The 20,919-nt window shown below is 54.0% G+C and overlaps 1 protein-coding gene across 2 annotated transcripts; it reads left to right on the forward strand.

Moving 5' to 3' along the window:
- The first annotated feature begins 910 nt into the window (after positions 1–910).
- Positions 911–10,793, forward strand: LOC142024645 (killer cell lectin-like receptor subfamily B member 1B allele C). Of its 2 annotated transcripts, none has more exons than XM_075016793.1 (6): positions 911–1,312; positions 2,485–2,739; positions 3,613–3,774; positions 4,777–4,931; positions 8,895–9,007; positions 10,435–10,793. In XM_075016793.1, exons 1-6 carry the CDS (start codon positions 1,255–1,257, stop codon positions 10,556–10,558), a joined length of 867 nt encoding a protein of 288 aa, XP_074872894.1. In that variant the 5' UTR covers positions 911–1,254; the 3' UTR covers positions 10,559–10,793. The 2 variants fall into 2 exon arrangements, with proteins under 2 accessions (XP_074872894.1, XP_074872892.1); XM_075016791.1 differs by having other exon boundaries at positions 912–1,339.
- The last annotated feature ends 10,126 nt before the right edge of the window (positions 10,794–20,919 follow it).

Consider the following 20,919-nt stretch of genomic DNA (forward strand, 5'->3'; position numbering starts at 1 on the left):
GGCCCCTGTAGCCAAGCAGGCTAACGGCACATGGGGGTGTATGAGGAGGAGCATTTCGAGCAGATCTACAGAAGTTACTCAGCACTGGTGAGGCCACATCTGGAATATTGTGTCCAGTTCTCCCCCCAGTATAAAAAGGAGGTGGATTTGCTGGAGCAGGTTCAGCGAAGAGCAACGAAAATGATTTGGGGGCTGGAGCACAAGACCTGTGAGGAGAGGCTGAGGGATTTGAGCTGATTGGCTCTGCAGAAGAGAAGAGTGAGGGCTGATTTGGTAGCAGCCTTCAGCTTCCTGAAGCGGAGCTCTAAGGAGGCTGGCGAGAGGCTGTTCTCAGCGGTGGCAGACGGCAGAACAAGGAGCAATGGGCTGAAGTCACAGAGTTGGAGGTGTAGGTTGGATATTAAGAAAAACTCTTTCCCCAGGCGGGTGGTGAAGCCCTGGAATGTGTTGCCCAGAGAGGTGGTGGAATCTCCATCCCTGGAGGTTTTTAAGTCCCAGCATGACCAAGTCCTGGCTGGGATGACTTAGTGGGGGCTGATCCTGCTTGAAGCGGGGGGCTCGACTCGATGACCTCCTGAGCTCCCTTCCAGCCCTCGGATTCTATGAACTGCTGGTTGTTTCCCCGCAAAGAAAAATGTTGATGGAAATAATTATTTTTCACCATTTCTTCAACATTTTCCATGGAAATTTTCAACAGCCTCGGCAACCTCCCCACCCCAAAAATATCCATCTCCCCTTCTTTTTGGAGGGGGGCTGTTTGGCCTGCAGATGGACTGTCCAAAGTTTTGCAGGAAAGCAGCTGCTTGCTGCGGAAAGCAACTCATTAGGGTGACAGCCTCTGGATGGAAAGCCGCCCACCCACCCTCCTTGTGAGCTCATTTCCTCCTCCAGCTCAGAAAGCACCACAGATTAACAGCTGGGTTTGGTGGGCAGCTGCCTTCAAGACCAGCTCAGGCAACGAGCGGCGGGGCGGGTTCGAAACACAAGACCCTTGACACAGGCACTGCTTGGCTCCAGGCTGGAATTTGCTGCCTAAGTGAATTAGGATCCTCATTGCATCGGAGTCGACCCTTTGGGAAAGAGCAGCGGGGGGGAAGGGGCGAACTATTCAGCCGTTCCCCAAAGCCGGTGCGGCGGTGAGAAGGTGGCAGGTCTCAGCACAGATCTGTTAGAAGAGTTGTCGGTCACCTCCGCTCAGACACAGCCGGGGTGGTGATTTCACACGCAGCTCCCACCCCGCCTGTTGCCCCGGCCATGGCTGACGAAAGAGACTGTCTTTATGAAAACGTCCCGGTGGGCTCTCTGCCCGGAGGTGAGTCGGCTGAAATGCAGCGTCCCGGTGAGTGCAATCTGCCAGGTGGGGGTTTTGTGCTGGGGGGTGGGTTGGGGGAGGCTGAAATAAATTTTTGTTGCTGTCGTGCTTATAAACAACAGGACAAGCAATGCACGAGGGGGATCACGGAATCACAGAATCCCAGGGCTGGAAGGGGCCTCAGGAGGTCATCTAAGTCCAGCCTCCTGCTTCAAGCAGGATCAACCCCCACTAACCAGCCAGGACCTTGTCAAGCTGGGACTTAAAAACCTCTAGGGGTGGAGATTCCACCACCTCTCTAGGTAACACATCCCAGCGCTTCACCACCCTCCTGGGGAAAGAGTTTGTCCTAATATCCAACCTACACCTCCCCCTCTGTAACTTCAGGCCATTGCTCCTTGTTCTGCCGTCCGCCACCACTGAGAACAGCCTCACTGAAAAGGGCAACTAACATACTTAGGGGTTTGGAACAGGTCCCACAGGAGGCTGAGCGGGAATACGGTAGAGGTCTATAAAATCCTGAGCGGTGTGGGGAGGGAGGGTAAAGAAAAGTTCTCGACTTGTTCCCATAATACAAGAACTAGAGGACGCCCAATGAAATTAACGGGCAGCAGGTTTGAAACTAACAAAAGAAGGCTCTTTCTCACCCAGCGCAGAGAGAACCTGTGGAACTCCTCGCCACAGGAGGCCATGAAGGCCAGGGCTGTAAGAGAGTTTAAAGAAGAGCGAGATCTGGAGGTCAGGTCCATAAAAGGCTATTAGCCAGGGGTAGGAATGGTGTCCCTGGCCTCTGTTTGGCAGAGGCTGGAGATGGATGGCAGGAGACAAGTGGCTTGATCGTTGTCTTCGGTTCACCCCCTCTGGGGCACCTGGCACCGGCCACTGTCGGCAGACGGGATGCTGGGCGAGATGGACCTTTCGCCTGACCTGGTAAGGGCTGTGGGGTGGAGGGGGACTTGGGGGAGCACATGCCGGAACCTCCCTTCACCGCTGCTCTCGGGGTTTTCCTCCCCTTCGGCTGGGCTGCAACGCTGCCCTTCTGTTGTTAACACACCTTCACCCCCGCCCCCCCACGCTTCCGGCGGTGGGTTTCCTGAGCTGCGCCTTCTCCGCCCCCGCCTCTGAGGCTGCAGCCTGACGCTCGCTCAGCTAACCCTCCTTCCCACTGCCAGGCAAGAGCTGCGGGCAGGCCAGGCGGCCGCGGCCGCGTCCACGCAGAGGGGCGGCACCTGGGAAGAATCCAACGGGAGCAGGCGAACCGCAAGCTCCGGTCTCCCCCAGCTCGGCCAGCGCGGTGCCACCTTCTCCCACCACGTTGATCCTCGCAGCACGTCCCCCGTGCCCGCCTTGGCATCGGACGGCGCTGAGGGCCGGCTGGGCCGGGAACGTCGTCCTGCTGGGAGCCGTGATCCTGCTGGTTGTGCTGGGTGAGTAGCCCAGGGCGGCGAGTCTGGGCGGGACGTGTCGGAGGGAGTCTGGAGCCGCGAGAACAGCGAGGAGTCCTGGGGCGCCTTAGAGACAGATGGATATTTCAGAGCATCGGCTTTCGCGGGCAAACACCCCCTTCGTCAGATGCATCTTTGCCCGCGAAAGCCGATGCTCTGAACTATCTGTTAAGTCTCGAAGGCGCCCCAGGACTCCTCGGCGTCCTCTGGGCGGGAAGGTTATCCCCATGGTCTCCGCTAGCCTTTAAAGAGGAGAGATGGGGACAGCGAGGCCTGGCTCTCGGCGGCTAGGAAGCGCCAGCGTGGCCTGGATTTAAATGGCCGATCTGGCTCCTGTGGGCGATGGGTGGGAAACGCCAGCGTTCCCGGGAAGCTGAGCCCTTGGGCGGCCTCTCAGAAGGCAGTCAAGGTTAGCAGCATCGAGCCACGGATGGGGAAAAAATAGGCGGGGACCCTGGTGGACACCCGCGGGCATCTGGCCTGTTGACTCCAAGGGAGCCCGAGGTGCTGCTCCCATGGGAGCTGTGGGGCTCAGGCATCCACAGAAGAAGGGGGCTTAGCACCCACTCGCCAAACTGGTTCCCTGGCACTGGCTGCCCAGGCCCAGCGGGTGTGGGGAGGGGAAAGAAGGTGGGGTTGGGAGCAGTGAAGAGGGAGGGAGGCCTAGGGGGAGGAGGCGGGACAAGGGCGGGGCCTCACAGAAGGAGGCGGGGCCTTGGAGGAGGAGGTGGGGTGAGGGCGGGGCCTCAGAGGAGGAGGCGGAGCCCCAACGGGGGAAAATAAAAATTCAGTGCTCACCCACCCCATCTGGAGCCTGTCCCCATCTTTTCCAATCTCTCGCTTCTCTTTCTCCAGAAGTTTACCTGCCCCTGTCCCAGACTCGCCCCCCACCAGCCGCCCCACAGACCGGGAGGAGGAGCGGCTCATGTGAAAGCCACCAAAAAACAGCCGCTTGCTGGGAGGATTTCCGAGCTTGCTTGAAGGAGCACTTGTGCGAGGAGGAGAACGGCTCGGCAGGTAACCCCGGGGCTGCCTGGGCCCAGCCTGTCGCTCAGCCTCGCTGCGATGCGCTGAGACATTCAGATACACCAGGGACACCTTCCCACCCTCCTGCAGCCCGGCCCGATGTTCTCGAGCTCGGGAAGGTCGCCAGGAACCGACGGCCTCGGCAGGGACCCCCAGGGTGTCCCTAAGGGGCTGGGGCCGGGGGCAGTTCTTGCAGAAGGGTGTAATCCGAGGTTATAGTTCTTTAGCTGATATGTGTATTAGAGGGGTGGCGCAAATACACAGCAACAGCCCCTCTGGGTTACAAGAAATCATTTAGAGGCACCGGCTCAGACCAGGGCCCCGTCGGGCCGGGCGCTGCACAGACACACAGCGAGAGACAGTCCCTGCCCCGGCTGAGATCAGGGCCCCGTCGGGCCGGGTGCTGCACAGACACACAGCGAGAGACAGTCCCTGCCCCGGCTGAGATCAGGGCCCCGTCGGGCCGGGCGCCGCACAGACACACAGCGAGAGACAGTCCCTGCCCCGGCTGAGATCAGGGCCCCGTCGGGCCGGGCGCCGCACAGACACACAGCGAGAGACAGTCCCTGCCCCGGCTGAGATCAGGGCCCCGTCGGGCCGGGCGCCGCACAGACACACAGCGAGAGACAGTCCCTGCCCCGGCTGAGATCAGGCCCAGCTTTGGCTGACGTTCGTTTCCTCCCTACCGACCCGCTGCAGCGTAACGCCCCCTCGCTCTACGCTGGTGCCTTGTGGTCTTCAGTGGCCCCCGTTGGATCTCTGATAACCTAACCCTGGCCGGGGCCAGCAGTGGCTGTGAGGGGGGACTGGCCCGTCCTCTGCAGCGTCCCCTTGCGTTGTTGGGGTCGGCACAGACTGAAAACCCTGACTGACGTTCTGACCTGGCTTCGCTCTGCCTGGCCCCTGGGCTCCCTGGGTCTCTGGGCGGGGGGCAGGTGGCAGCTCTTTGATCCATCAGCCCCATGAGTTGTAACTGTCCCGTTCCCCGTCCAGAGAGCTCTGGGTGCAAACTCTGCCCCAGGTACTGGGTGCCACACAGGGACAAGTGCTACTGGCTGGCGAAGGACATTAAAAGCTGGAACAGGAGCCATGAGGACTGCGCTTGGAGGAGATCTCAGCTGCTGGTCATCCAGGACCTGGAAGAGATGGTAAAGAACATGCGAAACTTCACCCTCTCAGCAGTAGTTAGAGCAGATCCCCCCAAATCCCCCTTTTTATTTTTCCGGGCAGCAGTGATTGGTTTTTTTGCCAGAAAACACTGACACAGATTCAGGCGTTCGGGGGCTTCCAGAATTTCTCGGGAGAAGCTCCTGCTTATTTTAATTATTTGAAATTTTCAGTCCGTTTCCATTTGCACCTGTGCAAACTGATGCTCCGGGGGAATTTTCCGTTGCTTTAAATTTTCACGGTCGTGGGACGCGAGGAGACAAGGTCCCACGATCGGACTCCTCAAAGCAGCCGCGGCGATTGCTACGCCTATAAGAAGCACCCGGGATCTTTTCAGAAGCACGAGGCAAGCATGCCGCGTTTATTCAGAGTACAGCACCGTTCTGGTATATGCTTATAATACACATCGTTTACTCAGAGGCGCGCGCGAGCGCGCGCACACACACACACACACACACACACACACACACACCCCCCCGTCTTGTGGTTGCTTATAGTTCCCAAAGGTTGCGCGCGCGCTCTCTCTCTCTCTCTCACACACACACACACACACACACACACACACACACACACACACACACCCCCCCGTCTTGTGGTTGCTTATAGTTCCCAAAGGTTGCGCGCGCGCTCTCTCTCTCTCTCTCACACACACACACACACACACACACACACACACACACACACACACACACACACACACACACACCTGTCTTGTGGTTCCTTATAGTTCCCAAAGTTTGCGCTCTCTCTCTCTCTGACACACACACACACACACACACACACACCGTCTTGTGGTTGCTTATCGTTACCAAAAGTTGCGCGCGCACACACACACACACACACACACCCTGTCTTGTGGTTGCTTATAGTTCCCAAAGGTTGCTCTCTCTCTCACACACACACACACACACTCTGTCTTGTGGTTGCTTATCGTTACCAAAGGTTGCTCACCCTAATCCATTGGCCAGGTGGATTACAGGTGAGTGTCCAGCCAGGTTCTGTTGATCCGGATCAACGCTCTGGCGTTGAGAAGACGAGAAGAATCAGCGAGGTGGCCATGTTAGTCTGTAGCTCTGAGAACAAGAAGAAGTCCTGTGGCACCTTAGAGACTAACAGATATTTTGGAGCATCAGCTTTCGTGGGCAAAGACCGGCTGCGTCAGAAAACGAGAGGAGGATCCCAACCCTGTCGCGCTGCACACGTCTTTTATAGCTCTTAGTCCACGGTTCTGGTTCCGTCCCCCTGCCCCAGGCACCACGAGTCGCCAGTCAACGGCAGATGGGTTTGATCCTATCCCCTGGCCCAGGTTTCCGTGTGACTCATCACCTACAGATGGGACTTGATCCTCCTCGCCGGGTGGGTCACTGCTGTAGAGCCCAGTTCTCATTGTTCTTCAGCCACCAAGTCTTTGCTGTCCAGAGGGCAACTCTCTAAGCATCCCCATTCACACTTCCAGAGGCATCTTGCCCGCAGGCAGCACAAGGTTTACAGGCTCATACAAGACTAAAGTGGAGTTTTAGGTCCAATATGGAATCTGGTACAAAGCGTCTGATGAATGCAAAATCGCCGATAGAAAGGATAATGCGCCGGTAGGAAGGACTATACAAAATAACAAACCGATTAGAAAGCTACAGGGTGATACCACGACACATAGGAATGCAAAGGTCTATTAAAATGTGCCTCGCTCTTTCGGGCTGCTGCCCATTCTTGCTTTGAACCCCCAACCCTGGGTTGTCCTGAAGAGCTCTGCATGGGATCTCTGCAGGGAAAAGGCAGAATGCTGCATGTCTTGGAAATACACCTATAGCGATCAACACTATCATATGCATATGATATATCCCATTGCCATTGTACACACACACACAAGCACACTCCTGTCTTGTTGCTGTTACCAATAGTTGCCCCCCATAACTGCACGGGCCGGGTGAGTTAGCTGAGGGAGGGGCGGAGCCGGGCTTCTGCCGATCCGGATCGGTGCTGACAAAACCCGGGGTCCCTGTGCAAGACGCTTCCATTTGTACAGGCCTCTCTCGCAGGCGGGTTGCCACAAGGCAGCCGGCTCATGCAGATGCAGCATCTGGGAGAGCGGCCTAAAGAATAGGCATTTAGCCCCTTCTTCTTCCAAAGGCAGCACTTGCTGGTGGCTCCCAAGGGGTCCATACGTCCAGTCTTCTTTCAACAGGCTCACTTCACAGGCTCCATTGTTCTTCCCTCTGGGCTTGGATCTACCTTCTCCAGACCTGGAGGTGCTGGTCTCCCAGGCCTTTCCATTCACACCTCATTCACTCCACAGGGCAATCAAAAAGAGAGGGCCCAGAAAGTTTTGTCTTTACCTTCTCTACTTCTAGGAACGGTTCTACAAAATAGAACTAAATTTCTATAGAACAGGGCTTAATACAATGGTACATAAAATGACTTGACAATATCTAAAAAACTCCATATTTAGAAACAGCAACGAAGGCTCCTGTGGCACCTTATAGGCTAACAGAAAAGTTTTGAGCATGAGCTTTCGTGAGCACAGACTCACTTCATCAGCTGCTGGTCCGGGCTAACACAGCTCCCCCTCTGATACTTGATGTGTTTAGGAAGATACAGCCAGCGGAGAACCTGGTGCAGAAGGTTATAAAGCGGAAGCTACAACTATTTGGACGTATTTGCGGAATGAACAACGAATGAAAAATCAAGCCCCTGGTGTTCGGCATGATGGACAGCTCACATAGCAGAGGCAGCCCCCACAGAGAGCGGGTAGATGATGTAGTAGATTGGCGCAGAGCTTGTCTGCGGAAACTAAACCACTCCGCACTGGAGAGGAAAAGATGGAAGGATATAGGGAGAGAGGCATCACACGCCAACAGGCGCTGAGCCCACGGTTATTGATGATAGTTAAAACAGAGATGTATCTACAATATGGCCAATGGGCCAACCACTAAGCTCTCTGCCGATTTGGAGTTTTGCCCTTGGGGATAATTTGTCGTCTGTGTTTGTGCGTGCAGCGATAAAATCTCACCTTTCCAAGCCTAAACCTATTAGAAGACATACGTTAATCCCAGACCCCAAAGCATTTTTACGAACCTGAAAATATGAGGTTCAAACAGCAGACAGGAACTGGTTGGCAATTGTTCGGTGAGGTGCAGCTACTTCTGGGGTGAGGCGGCTGGGTAGCAGGTGTATAACAATGTTACACGGGGTTTGTTCACTCAGGGCAGAATCCTGAAGGAGCATGAGATGCATTAGATAGATAACAGCTGGTGCTGTTTGCCGGGGATGAAATGCTACATCTTATCTCTTGCGGCTGCAGTTTTTTAAAACCTGCATAAAAATATTGCAAAAATATTTTCATTTAAAAATAAAAAAACATGAGAACGGCCATACTGGGTCAGACCAAAGGTCCATCTAGCCCAGTGTCCTGTCTGCCGACAGTAGCCAATGCCTGGTGCCCCAGAGGAGGTGAACCAAAGACGATGATCAAGTGATTTGTCTCCTGCCATCCATCTCCTGCTTTCGACAAAAGGCTAGTCACCATCCCTTACCCCTTGCTAATAGCCATCTATGGACCTAACCTCCAAACATTTATCGAGCTCTTTTTTTAAACTCTGTTGGAGTCCTGGCCTTCACAGCGTCCTCTGGCGAGGAGTTCCACAGGTTGTCTAAAAATTCCAATGAACGTCAGTAAAAATTCTCAGGATTTTTTTTTTTCTTCACACAGCGCACAGACAACATGCATCTAAATCTTGGGGGAGGGGCGCAGGACCAACTCGACTATTAATTAGCAGGACGGTTATTTGCCGTCTTTACTTGTAATTGGCGTTGCAGCTGGGGCCTGATTTGTCACCGATATTAATGATCAATGCCGAGCTAGAGAGCAGGTCTCCTTTGCAGTGTGATGGAAACAGCCTGAGAATTCCACCACGTTTTGTTCTCTCTGACCCTTGTTCATTTCCCAGGCGTTCGTACAGAATATTACGCAAGATCAGAATCAGGTGTGGATCGGACTGAACGTCACGTCCCCAGGGCGGAAGTGGACCTGGGTGGATGGTTCCCTGTTAAATCAAACACTGTGAGTGTTTCCTGATTAGTATTTTACATCAAGCTGCAATAAATGCGCTGGGTGAAAACCCGAGCCCCCTTAAAGTCAGTAGCAAACCCCCTGTAGATCATGGGGCAATGGCTACACTCACTAAATCTTACAGTATGAAGTTCCAGCTGGGAGGGGTTGGGTCACAGATCTCCTTGAGACTGTCACCTGATCATGCCACTGGGGCACCCCACCACCCTGGCCAGCTGAGCAAGACGCTCTGGTCTTCTCCAGCCAAGGCACAGAGCTGGGATAAAAGCCCCCCTTCTTTAACCCCAGCAGAGTGACAGACGCTGAGAAGAGCTCGACTCTGGGAAGGCTCAGTCACATGGGTTCAAAACCCAGATTAAGCTGTCTTCATCGGTATATGAGGTTTGTGAACGAGAGTGGTGATAAGCATAGAAAGTGGAATTTAAGTGTTTGCAAGTGATGACAGAGAGATCGAAGTAAGTTACTAAGATAAAATAAACAAACTGAGCCAGCTAAGCTGAGCACACCACGAGAAATTCTTACAGATCGTAATTTCTCAGTTAAGTCTGTCTGGCCAGACCTGACCATTTTGTCTGACCTGGGGCCAGCTGCTTCTGCCAGCTGAAGAGGATGGTGGTTTGCTTCTTGTCACTTAAGAAAAAATTTCCCAAAGTGGGACATCTTTTTCCATTTTTCCCCACCCCTCTGGAAAAATGCCAGATGATTTCTAGTGCCAGGTTCACGGTCACTTGTCTATGTACAACCAACCACTTTTAGGCTTACAGGAAAACAAGACTATTTACATATGACTGTCCTGAGCACCAGGCCATTTAGTTTCTTATGTACCACTAATGACTTTCACAAGACAACCGAGATTGAAAACAGGTTTAAGGTTCATATTCCGAACTGCACACACGAGAAAGACACATGCACACAGAGCATACACATTCCGGGAATTACTTACTCTTGCATGATAAGTGACCTGCCTCGTTTTGCATAAAGTGTATCAGATTATGCATATTCATATTCTAAAGTATATTTCCATAAGAATATGGGCACACTGTGTCTTGGCAACTAGCCTTTAGCTGGTCAAAAAGCAGGAAAAAAGTGAGATGCGTCATCAAAACGGCCCTGTTTTGTCATTGAAATTGGAACTTGACGCAACTTTTCATGTAAGTTTCAAAAGCCGAACAAGGTTTGTTTCGCGTCAGCTCCAAACCTTGGCCGCTCTGATTGGTTATTTCACTGTGAGTTTCTGAATACGTGCATCACTCCGCCAGGGCTGGACTGAGACATACCAGCTTGTTTTCATATATTAGCCTGCCTAGGGAAAGGCTACAGATGGTGGTTGGATTCCCAGTATCTGTGAAGTAAGAAAGAGTAGCTGCTATTCACTATCTCTGTTCCCATGAATAGTGACTGTCTCCTTCATGTCTTAGACTGAAGGTACTGGGTCCGGCGGACGAGCGCAGCTGTGCTACAGTAAAGAAGAATGAGCTTCATTCTGAAATCTGCAACACTGACTTTAGATGGATTTGCCAGAAGGCAGCTGTGCTGATCTAGCCGATCGGCTCGGCGACCTCCGCTCGTGTGCAGGGGACGACGAACACATCTTCCTTTCTGCTAACAAATCCTCCGGGGGCCTGCATCCGGGTCGCACCAGTACAGTGAGGGGCGGAAGGCTGATTTACACCACTTGGGGTCTGGGCCCGTTGACTCCAATGGAGTTCTGGCCATTTCATGCCAGGCCGGGGGGGGTCTGGCCCTTTGATAGGTTTATTTTTGTAAATAAATTATATTTTTTGTTCACAGCCATTCTAGTATTGTCTTCCGAGTGTTAAATGATCATTAGTCCTGTGACGTGATTGTATATGATACAGTAGTGCCTAGAAAACCCGGCTGAGATCAGGGCCCCGTCGCGCCAGGCGCTGCACAGACACACAGCGAGAGACAGTCCCTGCCCCGGCTGAGATCAGGGCCCCGTCGCGCTGGGCGCTGCACAGACACACAGCGAGAGACAGTCCCAGCCCCGGCTGAGATCAGGGCCCCGTCGGGCTGGGCGCTGCACAGACACACAGCGAGAGACAGTCCCGGCCCCGTCGCGCCAGGCGCTGCACAGACACACAGCGAGAGACAGTCCCTGCCCCGGCTGAGATCAGGGCCCCGTCGCGCCAGGCGCTGCACAGACACACAGCGAGAGACAGTCCCTGCCCCGGCTGAGATCAGGGCCCCGTCGGGCCGGGCGCTGCACAGACACGCAGCGAGAGACAGTCCCTGCCCCGGCTGAGATCAGGGCCCCGTCGGGCCGGGCGCTGCACAGACACACAGCGAGAGACAGTCCCTGCTCCAGCTGAGATCAGGGCCCCGTCGGGCCGGGCGCTGCACAGACACACAGGGGGAGACAGTCCCTGCCCGGCTGAGATCAGGGCCCCGTCGGGCTGGGCGCTGCACAGACACACAGCGAGAGACAGTCCCTGCCCCAGCTGAGATCAGGGCCCCGTCGCGCCGGGCGCTGCACAGACACACAGCGAGAGACAGTCCCTGCCCCGGCTGAGATCAGGGCCCCATCGGGCCGGGCGCTGCACAGACACACAGCGAGAGACAGTCCCTGCCCCGGCTGAGATCAGCGCCCTGTCGGGCCGGGCGCTGCACAGACACACAGCGAGAGACAGTCCCTGCCCCAGCTGAGATCAGGGCCCTGTCGGGCCGGGCGCTGCACAGACACACAGCGAGAGACAGTCCCTGCCCCGGCTGAGATCAGGGCCCTGTCGGGCCGGGCACTGCACAGACATATAGAGAGAGAACCGGTGTCTGGAAATAAACTTTCTGGGACCACAGCAAACCTGGCTGCACCCATGAGAAGTGGTTGTCTGGCTAACTAAAATCTTGCCAGACTATGGGCTAGAGAAATTCAGCCCATATTTTGCCTAAAGCATCGTTCTTTTCTGCATATCCACCTTCACAGGCCTATTTCTGAACAGGAGCTCGATAATGTCATAAATGGCCACGTCAGTTCACAACCTCTGCGTGTCTTTCCCTTCCTCCACCCACTGCCTTTCTGCCCACCTCGCAGCCACGAGTGACCGTGGCAGAACTCAGCCATCCCATTGCAGAGCAAAAAAACTCCGCAGCGGCCAATTCAGCCTCCCCCGCCTCGGAAAGAATTAGCTCTGTCTTGGCTCTGTGGTTTAGCTGCTTGTCACCAGCAGACGGCAGGCTCTGCCTGCGCGCCGGTGGAGGCCGTTTCCAGCGTCGAGATAAACCACGTGTTCGTGGGGAAGAGTAAGCAGCTGCGACGGGCAGGTTGAACCTCTCTCATCTGGCCGCCTCGCGACCTGACCGGTGCCGGATGAGCGTGTAGTACCCAGAGGCACTGAGACCTCATCTGGGGTGAGTGAAGTCGCTGTTCTACGAGAGAATTTGCCAGCTCGTGGGAGGTCCATATTTTCTAGCACGTTACCACCACTTCTGCTGCTTCCTGGGCTCTTAGAAGACATTCAGGGGTAAATTCCAGCTCAATAACAGCCCAGAACACTGAGAGCCAGGACTGGAAACAAACTTTCTGGGAAACTTGGCTGCACCCAGGACAAGGGCTTGTCTGGTGAGCTAAACCCAGGCCTCTATTTCTCAACTGGCTCCAGCTACATGGGATGAAAGAGACAAGAGACGATTCCCTTCCCAGGGAGGAAATAAGGGGTCTGGAAGGTGGCTGAGAAACTCACTCAGGAAGACCGAGCAAGAGCCAGGGGCTGGAAGCTAACGTCGGCCATGTCCCAGTTAGAAGCAAGGCACGAGTGCCTCGCAGAGCGGGTGATGACTCAGTGGAGAAAGCTCCCAGGTCGCGTGGTGTCTGCGCCATCTCTTGCTGGCATTCTGGGAGAGGGCTTCTGTCACACGCAAGCCAGCCAGCGGTAACGAGGCAGGTGGCTTTTTTGGGACACGTGTTAACTCTTTATATTTAACCAGGCCCATTGACAGGGGAAAGGGGTTGTCACCCCTGGACCCCTCTACACAGCCGAGCACCACAGTCCAAGACTGAACGCCCTCCTCCCTTCCCTTCTGCTCTGGGCCCGACCGCTCCTTACCCCGGGGCCCACGGCGGCTGTCGGTGTTTGATCATCTCTTCCAGCATCACCTGAGCAGTGACCCGCTGAGAACTTTGGCTCTCTCGTAGACATCCCATATTTGCACTTTCCAAAAATAAAATAGGACCCCCCTGCGAGGGAGTGTGTCTGTTTCAGGATCTACTCGCTCGCGTTGCAGTAACGTGTCATAGGCTGTCTCATGCATCACTGCAACAGCGAGGGGGTAGCCCCTGCAAGAGGTGGGTGCATCCGTCGTGGCTGTAGGCGAAAACTCGGAAGAGGGGCACAAAATTCTCGTTAAAATACCCGTAAAAGTCTCAGATTGGCTCCTAGAGCTGGGCTGCAGCTACATGGGATGAAAGAGACATGAACCGAGTCCCTGCCCAGGGAGGAAATACAGGGTCTGGGAGGTGGCTGAGGACCTCGCTCAGAAAGACCGAGCAAGAGCCAGGGGCTGGAAGCTAACGTCGGCCACGTCCCGGTTAGAAACAAGGCACAAGGCGAAGGAGCGGCACCTGGCAGCGCTGCTTTGGAAAGGTGAGTGAATCTTGGGCTGTGGGGAGGATGGAAGGTTGGGGGCAGTTTGGGCCCACGAGTGGGAGAGAGGGTTAAAACCTGGGGGCCGGTTGGGTCTGTGGGGTGGGGGGGGGGTGTTTCAGGCTGCTGAAGGTTGGGGGTGTGGTCCGGTGAGTTGGGGGTCAGGCTGCGGTGGGTTAGATCTACCGGGCTGGCGGGCAGGTGAGGCAGGGCTCAGGCTGTTATGGGGCTGGCTGGGGGGCGGAGTCAGGCTGACGCAGGCTGGCAGAGGTACAGGGGGGATCAGGCTGCTGCAGGGTGGCGGGGGGTCAGGGTGGCGGAGGATGTGGGGATCAGGCTGCCGCAGGGTGGCAGAGGGTGAGGGGGGGGTGCACTGACCCACTGGGTTTTTCGAAAGAGCCCCCTGCTTTCGAAAAACTCTGTGCCTTAAATATTGAGTCTGTTCTGGTCTGGCTGTGGTCTGAAGCAGTGGGGCCGTCCCACGAAAGCTCACCACCTGATAAATTATTTTGTTAGTCTTTAAAGTTGCTACTGGGCTGCTTGCTTGTTTTGAGAGTATATAGACTAGCGCAGCTCCCTCTCTGTTACTGTCGAAGGAACCTGCTAGCGTAGCTGCAGCCAGAGGGTTTATTTCAAAATACAGCCGTTGCAGGCCAATTTCAAAATAGCGCTGTTCCACGTCTGACCAGCACCCCATTCGACCCGTTTCCAAACGGCTTCTTGTGGTCTTCCTCCTGCCGTGAGGTTTACAAAATTTCAGATAACCCCCCCGGCTCTTTTGATCGCAACAGGAAAGCAGCCCAGCAGCACTTTGAGGACTAACAAAATGATTTATTAGGTAGTGAGCGTTCGTGGGACAGACCCACTGCTTCAGACCAGAGCCAGACCAGAACAGATTTTGCATTGTGTGGCCGACAGCCAAGTTATTTCAGAGTAAGGGCTGTCCTCTTGAAATAACGTTGCTGTGTACATGTAACCGTGAGGCTTCTGCGTTCTGTGCATCCCTCTGAGGGACCCTGGTGTTGGCCACCGTCGGAAGATGGCACTTTGATTTGATCCAGTGTGGTCACTTTTATAGTCTTTCGAACTGAGCTTGTTCAGTAACATCTGCTGAAGCCTCCACCACCATCAGCTCATCTGCATATAACCTTATCCAGGGTGTTAAATGAGAAACCATAGTGGGTCCGTCAGGCCTCAAACTGTGACACATCTCCCGAAAGTCGGTCTGCAGCCTCACCTCCCACAGCATCGGGAGGCCCAGCTGTGCCCCACCGTGAAAATCGCAGCAGCCAGAGAAGGAGGACGCGGCAGGCATGGTGAGATGAGCCAGAGCTGATAACCTGTGGGCGTGAAGGGTTTCCTGCTCAGCTGCTCAGCTCAGGCCCGGGGACGATTTCCTGAGACATCCCGTGGGCCAGCAGGACAGCGCGGTTGCTAGCAGAGGTGTTAAGACCTGCAATGACATTTGCAAAAGCCCCGCAGCCAGAGAGCCTGCAAAACCCCGTGGGGAGGGTTCCCACAGCCTACCTTGGGTCTGTACGTGTTTCAACGCAGCCCAGGGACGGCTGCAGCAACCCGGCTGCCACGTTTCAATGGGGACGGCAGCGGGAGGGTTTCTCCGGAGAAGTGGTCCCGGAGGTGTGGCGGAAATCATCTTCCTGTGTGGCAGAGGTGGGAAAGGACCCGGAAAGTTACCTGAACAAAAGTGCAGTTGCTTTCACTTCTGGGTGCTTGAGTACAAAGATGTGATGAGTGTGTGTGTGTGTGTGTGTGTGTGTGTGTGTGTGTGTGAGAGAGAGAGAGAGAGAGAGAGACTCAAATAGCTTTCCAGAGGGATATCAGGAAGCTGTACTTAATTACACCAAAGCAGCTCCATTTTTACTCAAATAACTTCTGAGGGACTTTTCCACATAGCACTGTCTACACTAGGGTTCAGGCCAGGACAGCTGCGTCTCTCGGGTGGGTGGATTTTTCCCACACTCTCGAGATGTGCTGCTGTAAGTTTTCAGTCCATTTCCACCCCCAAAGCAGCTGTACTCTTGCTCAAGTAACTTTTGGGGGATTTTTTCCACCTCTGCCACGTAGCACTGTCTACACTAGGAGTTAGGCCAGGACAACTGCGTCTCTGGGAGATGTGGATTTTTCCCACACCCTTGAGATGTGCTGCTGTAAGTTTTCAGTCCATTTCCACCCCCAAAGCAGCCGTACTCTTGCTCAAGTAACTTTTGGGGGATTTTTTTCCACCTCTGCCACGTAGCACTGTCTACACTAGGGGTTAGGCCAGGACAACTGCATCTCTCAGGGGCGTGGATTTTTCCCAGTCCCTCAAAACGTGCCGCCATACATTTGTGGTCCATTTTTCTTGGTCCACGGCTCTCTTCCAGAACCGGAGCGTATTCTCTGCCTCCCCGACTCTCTGCTCGGCCGGCAGCAGAGCCGTGTTATGGGGTGAGGTGAGGCCCTATGGCAGGTGGCCTAATGCTCTGCGGGGCTGTGCTTCTGCCTCACAGACAGACAAGCAATTCAGCAGACCTAGATTTGTGTATTCATTTGGCCGCCTGAGTGACTTTCGGTGACTCATTTCACCACTGTTTCCTCTCTGGTCTATTTAACGAGAAGCTGCTTGAGCCAATGCAGCCGATTTATCACCATGGGCCGGCTGTGCAGCTCTCTGCGTCTGATGTGGACCACAGCCTCACAATAGATACGGCCCGGAGGATTGTCACATGGGCTGGCCCATCAGTGCGCTCGGTGGACAGGCCGTAGGGGGAGAACCCCAGACAGAAACACCAGCAATGGGGCTCAGCCCTGACCAGGTACAGGTGGGGCTACGGAACCAGGGGTGACATTTCAGGGGTGCACACTGGGGTTGGGAGCCGCGAGGGCAACCAGCAGGGCTGGAATCTTTGGGCGGCCGCCCAGGCGAGATTCAGGCGTCGCCCAGCTGACGAGCCGAGCGCTCGCTGTGTTTAGAGAGGAGGTGCACGGCCGCGTGGGCCTCGGTGCGCGTGAGAAAATTTATTTCGCATGGGGATGGGGAAAATTAGAGGGACGTGGAGCCACGCAGCTCCGCCTGCAGGTCGCTCAAGGGCGGGGTGGGACGGCCCTTGCACTCACTGGGGGGGAAACAGAGCGCCGCAGAGTGGGGAGCAGAGCTAGCTGGGGCTATGGCTGCTGCTGGTGAGTCGGGGGGGCTGAGCCTCGGGTGCTGGTTCTCCCCTCCCCCCCCCCCGGCTGCATTGCTCAGGGTAGGGGAGGAGAAGTGGGGCAGAATAAAGGCAGGCGGCGGAGGGTGGAGCAGGGGCAGGGAGCGTGAGTCCTGGAGTGGTTGTGGGTTGTCCGAGCTCTTCCACAAGCTGGGGGGGGAGGGAGGGAGTCACATGACGGGTGTCCCCCCTGGCTTTCCCCCCGCCAGTCACTCTTGCTCGTGGGAAAAGTACTACATACAAAATGGGGTCCAGTGTCAGGTGGCCTGGTCACATGTCTCAGCAGGACCAACCATAGTCCAGGCTTACCGGAAAAAAAAGGCTATTCACAAACCCTTGTCTTGAGCACCGGGCCATTCAGTTCGTTAGGTACCTCTAATGGCTTCCACTAGAGGATCCAGCTTAATAAGCAGGTTTACACTTCCTGTTTCTAACTTCACATACTACAAGTCGAACCTCTCTAGTCTGGCAGCCTCGGGACCTGACCGGTGCCAGACAAGAGAATTTGCCAGACTGCAGAAGGTCAATATTGTCCAGTATATCACCAACACTTCCGCTGCTTGCAGGGCTCTGAGGAGGTATTTAAGGGTAAATTAGAGCTAAATAACCACTGAATACAGAGAGCCAGAACCGGTGGCTGGAAACAAACTTTCGGGAACCACGGGAAACTTGGCCACGCCCATGATCAACTGATCTCAAGATTGGTGGTTGTACAGCTAACTCAAATCATGCCAGACTCCAGCTGTTGCTGAGAGAGAGAGTTCGAACCTGTAGAAAGGCACAAGCCCACGAACTGAATACACACAGTCAGGAGATTATGAGCCCTTCGGTGAGAACTTGCACGCCACAGTTTGCTTAAAGCATATTCGAGTGACACATATTCATATTCAAAACCTGCGTCCATAAGCTATGGGCCTCCCGCTGTCTTCACCTGGCAGGTTCAGAAATGTTCTATTTCTGCAATTTGTATGTGCGGAAATTTTTATTAGAAACCTATTTGGAACGTTTCCATTTCCCCCCTTTTTTTTTTTTTTCATTTTTCAGGGATCTTTATTTCTCTCTCCCAGCCTCCCTCCTGATTTCTTGCCCTTTGCCGCTGTGAAAACAAATAAAAGGCAATGAGGAGGGTGTTGCATGTTCTGGATTCCAAACCTCCCCCAAAATACCCTTTTATGTGCAAGAATGTGGTTTCTAAAAGGGCCGTTTGTTTTCAAAACCAGAGCGTGGATCACTTTCATTTTGACAAACCGTACAGTGCTCTCGTTGGGCCGTGCATCTATTCGCTACGGAGAGAAACATTGTCCAGCACCGCTAAGCTAAGACATCTTTCTGAAGGATACCCTCTTCTTCTTTTGTAGGACAGCCCTTCTTCCACAGAAGGATTTTACTGCACGATTACAGAGGGGAACAGCAGATTTGGAATCCTTTTGTAAATTTGACACATTTAAATTAGGCCTTAGCAGAGATCGCAACGATCTTGTGTGTTACCAGGAAAATTTCCCCGCCTGTGATACTCACAGGAATGGGACACATCCGACTTGACTTAGTTTGCTTCATCGACCGGTTCTGCTAGTGAGGGGTAACCCCTTTTCCCTTCCTTCCTCCCCGTACATCCTCCACTACATAAATCCTGGCTTCTAAGCGTCTTCTCCAATCATCTGAAGACGTGGGGCCCTGGATTCCAATTGTCTTCTCCAAACGTCCGAAGAAGTGTCTGGTCGTGGTCATCATCAGCAACAACAACCACCCTGGGCTCAGCGCCCGCTGGTGTCCGATAACTCCTTCGCTATTTCCTTCCACCTTTCCCTGTCCTGTGCAGAGCAGCTTAGCTCCTGCAGACCAGCTCCGCACCCATCTACTAAATCCTCTGCCCATTCTCGGTGGGGTCTCCCTCTCCTATTCGAGCCGTCCACTATGTGGAATACCGTTTTCTTGACTCTTCCTTCGTCGTTCATTCCGCCAATACACCCGAATAGTGGGTCCCTGGATGCTAATTGCCTTCTCCAAACATTTCAAGGAGTGGGTTTTACCCACAAAAACTCCTGACCTAATCAGCGCATCAGACTTTAAGGTGCCACGGTCACCTTACATGTGAAAACAAAAAAGCAGTCCAGTACCACTTTAAAGACTAACAAACTAATTTATTAGGTGATGAGCTTTCGTGGGACAAACCCACTTCTTCAGACCATAGCCACACCAGAACAGACTCGATATTTAAGGCACAAGTATCTCGGCGAGGGGGGTGACGACTCAGTGGAGAAAGCTCCCAGGTCGTGTGGTGTCTGGTGAACCAAAAACAGTAATCAAGGTGGAGAAATCAGAAAAAAAATTACCAAGGTGAGCAAATCAGAGAGCAGAGGGGCAGAACCGGGGAGAGGGAGTCAAGAATTCGATTAAGCCAAGTGTGCAAACAAGCCCCTGTAATGACCCAGAAAATTCCCATCCCCGTTCAAACCACGTTAATGTGTTGAATATGAATATAAAAGAAAGTTCAGCAGCCTCTCTCTCAAGACTGTTGTGAAAATTCCTCTTCAGTAAGACGCAAATTTAAGTCATTAACAGAAGGGCCCAGTCCATTAATGTGCTGGCTAACGGGTTTGTGGATCAGGAGTGTTTTGATGTCTGTTTTGTGCCCATTAACTCTTTGTCTGAGAGAGTGTGAAGTCTGTCCAATATACGAAGCATCTGGGCATTGTTGGCACATGATGGCAAATATGATGTTAGTTGGGGAACATGAGAATGTGCCCATCATTCTGTGACTAACCCGGTTAGCTCCAGTGATGGGATCTCCAGAATAGATATGTGGACAAAGCTGGCAGCGGGCTTTGTTGCAAGGAAAAGTCCCAGGACTGGTGTTCCTGCGGTGTAGACTGTGGCTGTTGGTGAGGATCCTCATAAGGTTGGGAGGTTGTCTGTCTGTAGGAGAGAACAGGCCTGTCCCCTAGCGCCTTCTGGAGTGTGGCATCCTGATTAAGGATGGGTTGTAGGGCTTTAATGATGCATTGCAGGGGTTTGAGTTGGGGCTGTAGGTAATGACCAGTGGTGTCCTGTTCTGGGCTTTTTTGGGCCTTATTTATGAAGCTACAAGCTGCCACGTCCACCTCTGTGAGTCTATTTCAGGCAGTTGCTAAGACCTCCACCCTGCGGATAGTCTCTGGCCTGGCTTACGGGTGTTAGATAAATTGCTCCAGTGACCTTTAAATCTGTGAAGCTCTTTGTCACTTTTCGCAGCTGCTCTCCGGGGCTGTTGAGACACTCGCTTCTAAACCTCAGCCCAGGAGCCTGGGCCACAGCGTCGCGTGCAGAGCAGTGGGTGGGATGGAAAGCTCGGCCGTGGTAGGAAAAACTTCTCTGATGGGGGATGACTTTTTGCCGGCTCCTAGCCGATAAGCAGGGAGAGTTGAAGACATGCCGAGCCAGAACAGGTGACGGCCACCCTCTGCCCCCACTGAGCAGGGCTGCTGGTGCCACGGTTCATTTGTAAAATAATCACGGGGGGCGTGGGGGGGGCCGCTAGTGCTTTGAGCACAGACCTGGGGGAAAGGCAAACGGGGGCGGCTGGGAGTTGTGAGCCTGAGACACCATCCACGCTGTTTGTTTATGCTGCCTTATTGCACATACAGTGAAAGAACTTCCTAAGGGGAGTAATAATAAACACACCGAGGTCCCAGCTTTACACCCGAATCCTAGAATCCCAGGGCTGGGTGGGACCTCAGGAGGTCATCAAATCCAGCCCCCTGCCCAAAGCAGGACTAACCCCGACTAAATCAGCCCAGCCAGGGCTTGGTCCAGCCGGGACTTCAAAACCTCCAGGGATGGAGATACCACCACCTCTCTAGGCAACACTTTCCGGAGCTTCATCACCCTCCTGGGGAAACAGTTTTTCCTAATGTCCAACCTAGACCCACCACAGCCTGAGACCCTGCCTGCAAAGTTTGATTTGGAACCCTGGGAATTTTTGGGGAGAACTTCCCACAGAAAATATTGATGGAAATGATCATTTTTTTTCAGCATTTTTTATCACTATTTTCAGTGGGACCTTTCCAGGGTTTGTGTGACTTCACACCCCAAGCCTGTTCCCTCTCCCCCCAAAAGA

This window comes from Carettochelys insculpta, chromosome 22, assembly GCF_033958435.1.
Source record: "Carettochelys insculpta isolate YL-2023 chromosome 22, ASM3395843v1, whole genome shotgun sequence".
NCBI classification, from domain to species: Eukaryota; Metazoa; Chordata; order Testudines; family Carettochelyidae; genus Carettochelys; species Carettochelys insculpta.

Excerpts from the sequence above, each read along its gene's own strand:
- LOC142024645 (XM_075016791.1), top strand. The coding sequence starts at position 1,255 with ATGGCTGACGAAAGAGACTGTCTTTATGAAAACGTCCCGGTGGGCTCT. Across the intron at positions 3,775-4,776 it reads GGAGGAGAACGGCTCGGCAG|AGAGCTCTGGGTGCAAACTC; the intron begins GTAACCCCGGGG and ends TTCCCCGTCCAG. Across the intron at positions 4,932-8,894 it reads TCCAGGACCTGGAAGAGATG|GCGTTCGTACAGAATATTAC; the intron begins GTAAAGAACATG and ends TTCATTTCCCAG.